Genomic DNA, 11,349 nt, shown 5'->3' with positions numbered 1-11,349 from the left:
TCAAAAACAATTTGATTTTCTATAGCTTTTCATGAAAATGATAAAAAAAAATGTTCATTTATATATTATTTGATGTTCATTTTCATATGTATAAATATTATATACTTTATATACTCCACAAATTTTTAATATATGTTTATTTTTCACATAAGCCTCAATAATTATCCTCAAACTCCTTTAATAATACAAAAAAGATAACTTTTATAAATTTTTAATCATCTATGAAAATAATTAAATGTTCTATCAAACCATAATTAAATGTTCAATTACAAAATATTATATGTTTATTTATGTTTGTCTTTCATTCATGAACAAATTCATTATACAGTACGGTACGGTGTTTCTGGTATCTTTTCTTCAGCTTTAGTCTTCATAATTTTCTCTCTCTTTCTTAATACTCTACAATCCTCTAAGCTTCATTCTTCATCTTTTTCTTCTCCCTCTCTATTACTTTCATATTTGGCATCAACTACAAAGTAAATTAAAAATTGGAACAATAAGTAATCCACAACTTTAGTTGCGTCGTCATCGCCTCCACCACAACAGTAAACTAGCATATATAATTCCAGATCTTCATCCCACAAAAAAAATCAGGAAATATTGGATCAAATTATTTTTATAATTTTTGTGTTAGTTTCTAGATATGGCTTGCCTGTTTGATTAAGCTCGTTATTTGCTTGTTGAACTAATTGATCGTAAGTTACGGCAATCAATTTTTGATCAAATCAATACACAATAATCTCTGCAATTCATAAATATATCTAAAGCATGCAAATGTATCAATTCTACCGAAAGTTATTTTGTGATCGACGGAGAAGTAGAAATGGCAGAGAGATCAACAAAGATGTAAGATGGAGATCAAGTTAGATTGTCCTGTAGTTTGAAGGTGAAAGAAATTAAAAACAATAGTGATGCGGCGTCGTTTGCAAGGGGGTGCAGGGGTTTCATCCTAGACTAGAGTCTAGGTAAAAATTTGTAACACAATGGTCCTCTTGCTCCAACACTAACACTAACACACGCTTCAGTTTCAGCATCACCAGCCCAAACAATCATACGGAGTGATATTGCTTCATCCACCCATATATTTTTATTTCATACTCCCCCTGTTTCAACATTTATACTTTGTATTTACATTAGTTACAAGTGTTTGTAATTCCTATGATAGAAAAATATGATCATACAGAATTTTGTTAGATTCAAAATATTAGTTCTTTTGGTACTAGTATAATTTTTACAAATGTACAACTTGAGATATTAAAATTCTTACATAGTGAAGGCGAAGAGCGCGTAATGACTAAATTGAAAGTACTAAAACTAGTATGAAGGTCAGTGAGTGTATTTGACCCAAGTTTTGGATGAGAGTACGATGATGATTGTTTCAGCTTGACTGTCAAAAAATTCAGACCTCTGGATTTCCACGACACTCATTTTATTTGGGGGGTCCCTAATGAGTACATAGATATACAAGGACCAGTATTCATCTTGTTTTACACAAATATTTTACAAGTATCTGCAATTCAGACAAATACAAATGCTACCTGCAACAAGCTTATCCATACTCTATTAACAGTATACAAAGACTGTGCCTCAATAACATCGCCAAAGGTGTATTAACTACATACACTATTTTTTGTGAGACAATTGGGGAAAATTTAGTGATGGGGGGAGTAATTTTTAATTAGAATATTGTTTGGTTAATGTTGATTTTAAAAAAATAGAACATGATTAACTGATCAAATAAAATAGTACACTATAAGAAAATCCATGAATGATCGCAAATTCAATACTTTATACACCGTATCATTTTAAAGATATAATTTCAATCAGAAATGATCAACTAATACAACAGTTAATTGCAAGTTGTTACAACTGCCTTGATGAATAATTATAAGAAATCAACATTAGAAGTGCAAATAACGATGAACAAAGGCGCCATTAAAAATACCAACAAGGGCACCAGCAGCAACATCTAATACAAAATGTCGACCCAACAAAACCCTAGAAATCGAAGTAAGCACCGACCAGACCCATACCAAAATCAACATTACAACAACAACCTGACCTGAATCACGTCCTCCGATCCAACGGTCAACAATCTCCCGATCACGGAACCTCAGCTGATCGATCCCCTGAGCAACGGCTGAGGTCGAGAGAGAGAAAATGGAAGCAATGAAGAAGACTCTAGAAGCGTGGCCACTAGGGAAAGACCAGTGGTCGACAGGGAGAGTGGCCCCCATGAGAGGGTTGTAGTGAGGGCGGCGGCGGCGAATGAGGTGTTTGAGAAGACCGATGAAGATGATGTCGGAGAGAAGTCCGAGGAGGAGAGAGAGTGAGAAGGAGTAAAGAGTTGAGGAGTGGAGTGAAAGTGGGGAGAGGAGGAGAGAGAGTGAGATGGGGAACCAGAGACGACCGTCGCCGGTGATCTCGAGGAGTTTGAGGGAGGCGCGTGGGATCAACGGATGGAAGAGAGCGTGGATTGATTGGGAGAGAGTGGTGTCCAGGTAGATCATGTGGCGGAGGATTGATGCTGGTGCTTTTGGTGGTTCATCATCATTGCCCTTAGCCATGGATTTTTTTGGTAGAATTTTGTGATTTTTTTTTAGTGGTGAGTCGGGTAGAGACTCTAAAGAGTAAATAAGATGGGCTGGGGAAGTGTAGTTTAAAAATTGTAGTGAGCCCAAGGTCATATTTTGGCCCAATTCAACGTGGTTTGTTTATCTTAATACTCCGTAGTCTGTATTTGGAAAGCTATGAATGTTTGTGGTAAATCCGATTCAGATTGAATGATAATAACTTTTACATGCAAGATCAATTCTGCACACAACTTAGTAATAGTTGAAGTGACCCAAAATCATTTTTAATTCATTTGTTTCTTAGGTCGTACTAACTCCCCATAAAACATTATACAATATGATGGGAACCCATTAGACCCGACCTGACCCATAACTGACATTAGACCCTATTTCTCAGTTTCTATAGAGATGCACATAGCATTCGTTTTGATCTTAGCCCAATCCATCTACTTTTGAACATGAACATGGCCAAATTAAGGACTAGTTTTGATCTTAGCCCAATCCATCTAGTTTTGAAGTTAGTAAGCTTAACTCCAACTTGAATCAAATTAATAAGCCCACTGACTCTTACTTCAGGTCCGATCCAAACATTAATAATATTTCGTTCAATAAATTGTGATTGGAGATCATCATCAATTCATCACTTATAAAAAAACATGTACGTCTTTTTTTTATCAATATATAGTTATATACTACGAGTATGTATTACTATTATCAAAACTATGTATAAAGTACCACTTTTGGCCCTAAACTTGTTATGCGAACTTAAATAAACTTATTAGTCCTAAAGAGCCTAAACTAATTTGAACATATTAGACCAAAACCTATGTGTACAAGTAATTATTAGTGTCAAATATATTGTATTAACTTATCTGAACAAATTAACCATGAATAATTTATATAAACAATAAACCAAATTACTCTTGAACATGTTCTCTGAAATGTATTTGAATTTATTAGATACGGAGTATAAATAAATGAATATAAGGTGTACGGAACCAATGCAAAGAGATCAAGAGAAGGCAACGAAGGTGAAAGGGGAGGCCAGACTCCAATGCTGCCCTTTCCTTAAATTAGGCATGCATATGAAAGACCGTGGAGGACCACTGAAATGTTTTGAATGCGTTTCATTCACCAAGATCTAAAGCAAATTATATTTAGAGACATTGACTACACAAATACAAACTCTCACACAAAAGAAAATAAAAATGTTTTGGAAACAATTTCAGATTCACATGGTTCATGGTTTTTGTGAACAGGAGCACTCCAAGTTACTGTGATGGATATCTCTGATTCCCTAGCAAAAAAATTAATTTTGGCTTCATCTCTTAACTTTAGCTAATTTTTTGTTGCCTTACTTCACTTGTTCCTGGTTGTGTTGTCTCTCTCAACTCATACATTGCCAAAATGGGTCATTCATTGCCACTTTCTGCTCATCTCAATATTTATTAATAATTCATCATATGCTATTCCATTTCATCCAAATTCATTAATGTCCCAGTATGTAGAGTTGTCATTTGCCCTACTACTAGAGTAATAAACTATAAAATCAATGTTATTATCCACAAATTCTATCATACGTCCAAGAGCCATTAAAATTGTCCCGTACATTTCACTCATTGTAGCTTAGATGAATATGCACATTTATAATTTGTGCATGCAAACTATATATGCTCCAGCCATACATATGTACATGTGTTTTATGTATATGTTTATAGTGTAAATGTTAGAAATATAGAGTATTGTTTCATTTATATATCCACATGCATATTATTTCTCCAAAACAATGGGCACTAACATGCATGTTCATACCCTACATGCACAGCATATATATCAATGCATGCAGCTGAAGGGCATGCATAAAGTTTAGACTAAGTGATCACAAAAATGAACCAAAAAATGAATAATATTTTAAAGCTTTGAACTTCAAAAATGAAGTTGAGGTTTAAACTGAAAGCAAGTTTTAAACCCAAAAATGGTCAAAACAAAGTCGAAGGTAAAACCATAAAGTTAACCAAAAAGATAAAACACTACATATCCCTTAATCTAGAAATAAGCAAAAACCAAATATAGTAGCACTACAAAAGAAAGTTATAATAAAGGAGGTTAAATTTGAAGCATGAATTCTGGGGGCTGGCAAAAATGTAACCACGCCCAAAAAGAAAGAAAGAAATTAAAGAAACGGTAAAAATATAAATGAAAAAAAATAAAGAAAAAACGCACTTCCAAGAATAAGCTCAAATAGAAATAGTAGGCGTGACACCAAAGGCTGGCAACGCTTCGCCCACCATACCAACCCACCACCACGTACTTAGCCCGCCCACTAATCCCCCACCCAACCATTTTGCTTCATGCTATTCAACAACCTAAGTACATTTTATTCATATATTTTACTATATTATACATAACTTAAGATATGCTTTATTATTCTTAACACCTACTCTATATTTGTTTCATCCGTTTTTTTTATACTAGGATTTTTTCATAACTTAGGTTTCATCCTAGATTAGTTGGCATCCTAGTGCTACAACATACATACGACATAGGCTGCATGTGTTGAACTATATTTTATAGTCAATGATCATATTCATGCATTTTTAACCAGTATTTTATTCTACGTTGTCTGTTATCATCTTATACCATGATTTTACTATTCTTTCAAGAAGATATAAGGTGTTTCAAAAATCAAATTTTAGTAGTCTTCCTTCTAATTAAGGACTCTACTTGTATTTGTTATATTTAAGATCGATTCGGTCTATTTCTGAATAAGGTTTAGTGTTAGTTGCTCAACTTATTTCCACTTATTTCAAGAAAAATTAGTTCAAATATGGGTTAATATATATAGGGGCTATAATGTAGCCAAGTTCAATGTACAATTAAAATAAAATCTAATAAGATTTGATAAGTAGTAAAATCAAGCTAAGTGAATAGAATGTACGCCGCTAAACTTTAACAGTAAAAAAAGTTTTGGACATTAAAATTTATAATAATCGCTTATTCAAGAAATTGAAGAAAAGTGTAACTTCATATTTACAACCAAACAACCTTTTTTTTTTTGAGAAATATAACCAAACAACTTTAAAAAAGAGATGGTAACTTGGAAAGGATATATATAGAATTATATGACCAATAATTAACCCAAATTAATTTGCTGTAGTACTTGTAAATAGAAATACCCTTATTTTTACATGCATAGTGTCGTCCTAGGTACTTGTTTTTCTTAAAACAACAATAAAACTAAATAGATTGTTTAATTCCCTTTCAAAAAAAAAAAAAAAGATTGTTTAATTTTGTGTCAATATAAAACTAGAACTTTTTAAGTGCATGAGATTACTTTCAGCCTAATTTTATTACATGATCGATGAATAAAGAGGCTTTATTTGCACAGAGATCAGAAACATAGGACCTTTAGGGTATTGAAGGGTTTAAACTTTAAATTGTAAGAGAACATTTATTGTAAATTTCAAATTGGGGCCTTAAGTAGAGATCGTAGGTAGTATAATTTTTTAATAACGGCCGCCTTGACTTCTTGCTCTGAGTTGTTTAATGGGAGCTAAGGCTCTTTTGAAGCATTATTAATTCATTATAATGAGTATCCTATTGAGCATTTCTTAATTAATACAAATAATAAAAGAGAAAAAAAAGTGATGAGATCAGATATTGAAAATATCAAAACTTAGACAACATCCTAAAATGCACTATGCACCCCTTTAGGACCTTTAAAATTGGAGGGATGTAATATAAGGAGGGGGGGGGGGGAGCTTCAATCCATAGATATATTTGCTCATAGTCTTCTTCGAATCGTTATCTTATTACTATTATATACATTTATGTGACTAAAGAACATGTCTTGTGGATATAAATATCTCACTACATAAGTACATATGCATTTAGTTTTATTATCAAAATTAAGAAAAATTATTTTGTTAAGAAAATCACATACATCAAGTTACCTAAATATATCTACTATTGATCGAAATATCATTTCAAATTTATCCTAGTATTATTGTATGCCATTTATCAGCTCTCTCAGCCAGTCACTAAGCTAGGATGCTTGTTAAAAAGGTAGTTTAGTTAAGCTAATGGTTTATATTATCAAGGGATGATATTAGAGAATGAGACAAGTAGGGCATGTCAATGTAATTGTCGCCTTGTGATGAAGCTCATAATTATCATCCTGATAAATACTTAAATCACGATTAATAATATTTTTAATGTAATCGCGCATTTACTAGCCACAACCCAACAGCACGGCATCACAACACGACGCACATTATATAGCATAGTTTATTTCACCAAAAATATATAGATTATAAAGCATAGTATGTATATTTAGGTTTTCAAATCTAAATTACGCAAATTGAAGCTGTCGTTTTATAAGAACTTTGGGACCAAGTTATTTATTATATTGAAATTTCAATTCAGTGCTACTTTTTTTTAAAAAAAATTAATTCAGTGCCAGTTTCCATTCTCTTTCTATTCCTGTATCCTAACATGTTAACCACATCCAAACTCCATAAAAATATTAAATTTTTCTCATAATTCTCCTTCTAATCCCATTATTCCATGTATGCACATCCTCGATTAACGAATATTAATCAAAATCAAAGATTGAATTACGTGAATACCCTCTCTCATTAGCACTGTATATAGCATATAAACACATGACTAAGGTTTGCTTATAAGCTAGCTATATTTAAAGGGTGAAAAAGATTGGATACCAGCCCACAGGGTCGTCAATTGTACAAATGTAAAGGATTCAGGAAATTGAATGGACTCGATTGCTAATATGTGTGATAGAATATACGATAGATATTCTAGTTATTCTGTCATAGTAGGAGATATATTTTGTGAATATTTGTAAATATCTTTTGAGATTTCCTAACGTGATTATGACTCATGATTTTAACCCTTTATATACGTATCATTGGAATACACTCCAATTTGAGGAGTTTCATAAAATCTAACAATGTGTAACTATAAAAATAACGTATCCCGAATGTCATATTAATTGATTAAAAGTAATGCAAAATTGCATATAGTACCATACTCAACCCATGAAGTTACATGCATAAATAATAATACTAGTATTCAATTATACAATCTAATACTTCATTCGCACTTTGTATAAGATTCTAGACTTTTAGTACGCTGCCAAGTATGTACAGAAATGTTAGGAAAGAAACAGTGTACCAAATGTCCAAAAATAAATGTCTACTTTGATTATAAGGAAGTGCAAAGACAATAGTAGTATTCTTAGTTAGTTGCAAGGGTGCACACTCCTTTCAAGCTTTATCAAGCTAAAGGAAAAAACAAGATAAGAGTTTGCCTTTATTTGATGCATACCTTAGCTTTACCTACTGGCTCTACTTTTATATTATCGGCATGGACGGCCACAATGTTTTATTTTTGTAACTTGAGTTGGTTTCGTTCGGAGCTCGTAAATAATGGTTTGTTCGCCTGGTATTGTTGTCGATTAATAAGTACAGTTTTGATCTTAAAAATTTAAAATTTGATTTTGAAAAATAAACTTTGAAATATGAAAACAACTTTTTCTAGGCACGCTTTTAATTTTTGAAAGATTTTTTTTTATTTATAAAATGATAACCAACATTAAAATGAATCTCTCAATCTAATATTTACTCGAGTTATCTATTTGTGAATTTAAAGTACTATGTACCGTAAATTAAGATAATTACTTTAATTGATACACAAGGAATGACTATTATTTACTCCAAAATTTATATTACTTAGCTTACTATATACTCTTATATTTGGGTTTGGTAAATTGAGTATGTTACTTTTGTGGTTCCTTATTGCCAACTTAAACATAATGAAAAAAACTAAAGGCTATATACCTATATGTAACCTACATGAATGAATCACACAGTCTTAAATAGAATTTAATAGCATTGAAAAAAAATTGATTTAGGTTATAGTAGATTATAAGACTATATAGCGATCATAAATGAAGCAAATACTCTCATAGGACTACAGAGTACCATATAATTAATGGCACTTTGTTTTATATCTGTAATCTGGTGTAATGGTGTTGCTATTTTGTTATAACGTGTATCCCTTCTTTTAGCAAGTGTCTTAACAAAATACGAGCTCAGTAGCGCTAAGCTATGCTAGATATATTAGAGGGAAAAAAAAAAAACAATATTCATCTGAAAAGAAATTGATGAAATGATGAATGAAGGCTTCGGACTAACGAGTAACTAACAGCCGCTTAGAATATGATCTACGAAGTATATAGTTATATTAATTAGTACTGACACTATTGATTTTATAAACAATAAATTTTCTCACCATGCATGACAACATGATATGAAGAAGTCAGTGCCAACAAATCAACAATGGTAGTACTGTAGTAGTATGGTACGATCGGACTGGATGTCTAACTTTTACGATCATGACCATGACCATGACCATGACGAGATAAAAATAATTTATAATAAAAATATATTATAGCCCAAAATTAGCGATAGTCCATTTTGATCGTATTAAACCAAATCATAAAATTGTGGTTTAATGTTTGTCTCAAACCAAAACTCACCACAAAATAACTCGGTGTGGTGTATGTTGTTTAACCGCAATTAACAAACTGTGCAAATAAAGATTATATTGTACTACGGAGTACTGTTTAGCTTTTAGTCTTTTACTAATAATCCAGTCCATTAAGAAGATACGGTAATAATTAGTTAGATAAAATGGCCCCTCTAATCACTATTTTGAAGAGAGAAAATATTAGGATTAAGACATCCTTCTTTCTTATTTGAACTTGGTAATTCACTTTCTTCAAGATTATTATCACCAATGCCCCCACAATCCGGCCTTATGTCTGAATAATGGAGCTATTGTTGGTGGGTGAAATTTATGTAGTATGTGGATTTATTTTATTTAAATATTTTCCTTAAGGGGATGAAAGAAAAAGATTATTCTTCATCATTAATTTAAAATGTTAATAACATGAAATTTTTACAAACAAAATGATAAAATGAACTATATGCATGTACATGGTTTGATGGTTATTACTCTTCAAAAATTATTTGACCATGGTTTAATTTCAATCTTAATTATTATGGATGAGAAAACGAAATTCCTTAAATTTGCACTAATTAGATTTTACAGCATTATCATATATACTTCTTATCAAAAAGTTTTGCTCTTTGTTGAAAAGGAATAGACCCTACTTGAAATAGATAATCGTCATAAGAAGACAGTATGACACTACTTCATTTCTTAATCGTATTTTATTTGGCATTTGTCAATCTTGTGTGCGAAAATAATTGGTGTTTGTTTTTCCAATTTTAACTATTCTCTCATACTTTTATCATATGTGTTTTTTCTCATTGATATTTTTTATCATTGATAAACATAGTTATATGCAAAATGCAATGATAATATACGAGTACGTAATTGCATAAATACTCCATATAATATAATCTATACAACCCCATAAATAGCGAGATTTAGTTAACTCGACGTGATTTATCCTCAAGTGAAAATTTGGTGATCAAATACAGAGTAGAAAGTAATCTAATATGTACTCGTACTCGTATATTATCCAAACCAACAAATGAGAGCAGCTAAACCGACAGAAGGTAATGAATGTGCTATGTGTATGATCACATGAACAAATTAGAGTTCCTTCAATTTCTCGCATTGCATGCATGCAAACTGTAATTACAAATTGCAATACATAATTGCATATACAGTACTATACCTAGGATATGATACGCCCGTGACATATATTTATGGATTATTTTGTTTTCACATCAACGCCCAATTAAATGTAATTTTGGAATTTACTCCTCGTTATTCCATTTTCTCATGGACCCTGATTTTTTGTATTCTTTCCTTTATTATCAATTTTCATTATATACTTGTCACTTTGCTCAATTACGTTCAGTCAACCTGCCCATTTTTGCCAAGGGTTTTATTTTGGTTTATCCCAAATTGATAGTCCGTCCATTTTCTAAACATAGTTTTAGTTTTTACAATTGATCCACATTATTACAAGTAATGATAAATACTTTTAAGGAAAAAAAAAAAAAATTTTACCTAGTGACATGTAATTTTTCCACATCATTGTAAAAACAAAAATTTAGATCCATTGTATAAATGAGGCTTGATAAATGGAACAAAGCATATCAAGTGTTATTTAAAAGGAAAAATTAATAGGAAAGATCCCAACTATTAGCATTCTTCTTTAAAGGGTCAAACTATTGATTAATCCACAACAGTCCCAACTATCAGGGGTTCTTCCAAAACAGTCCTTGACCTATTTATGACTAGTTAAACCGGTTATTGACACCACATGTCACGAATCAATTGGCTAATGTTTTAATATATTATTATTTTTTAAAAAAAAATGTTCTCCCCCCATTCTACCTACTTGACCCTTTCCACGACCACCAAGCCATCAATCTCTGCACCGAAAACCGCACATGAACGGATGGACCCCTAACCACCTGTTGCTGCAACTTCACTCCTCTCCCACTAGAACCCAAGCCATACTCTAAAACCCAGCCACCATCGTAGATCATCCTATACATGCACCAGCCACCTCTCTACTTTTGCTATCTCTTCCTCTCAAGTTGAGCGGTGTGGGAACGTGGGTGGTGGTGAGCAAGGATAGGTGGGCGATATTGTGGGAAGTGGTGAGCAGGAGACAGGTGGGCGTGGGTCTAGGTGGATGGGCTGATGGGCGGTGTCTAGTGGTTGGAGATGGCGTGGGCTAGGTGGAGAAAGAAGGGGTTAATTAATTAGA

General features: G+C 32.3%; 1 protein-coding gene across 1 annotated transcript; it reads right to left on the bottom strand.

Moving 5' to 3' along the window:
• Positions 1 to 1,803: 1,803 nt before the first annotated feature.
• LOC110732753 (probable lipid phosphate phosphatase beta) lies at positions 1,804 to 2,832 on the bottom strand. Its single transcript, XM_021912746.1, has one exon. The coding sequence runs from the start codon at positions 2,685 to 2,687 to the stop codon at positions 1,902 to 1,904; it is 786 nt and encodes a 261-aa protein (XP_021768438.1). The 5' UTR covers positions 2,688 to 2,832; the 3' UTR covers positions 1,804 to 1,901.
• Positions 2,833 to 11,349: the final 8,517 nt, after the last annotated feature.

The sequence above is a fragment of the Chenopodium quinoa genome, unplaced genomic scaffold, assembly GCF_001683475.1.
Source record: "Chenopodium quinoa cultivar QQ74 unplaced genomic scaffold, ASM168347v1, whole genome shotgun sequence".
NCBI lineage: Eukaryota > Viridiplantae > Streptophyta > Magnoliopsida > Caryophyllales > Amaranthaceae > Chenopodium > Chenopodium quinoa.
Note: the sequence above shows the minus strand (reverse complement) of the source record. Positions and strands in the feature narration are given on the sequence as shown.

Bases quoted from the DNA above. Each gene is read 5' to 3' on its own strand.
- LOC110732753 (XM_021912746.1), bottom strand. From the start codon at position 2,687: ATGACCTTGGGCTCACTACAATTTTTAAACTACACTTCCCCAGCCCAT.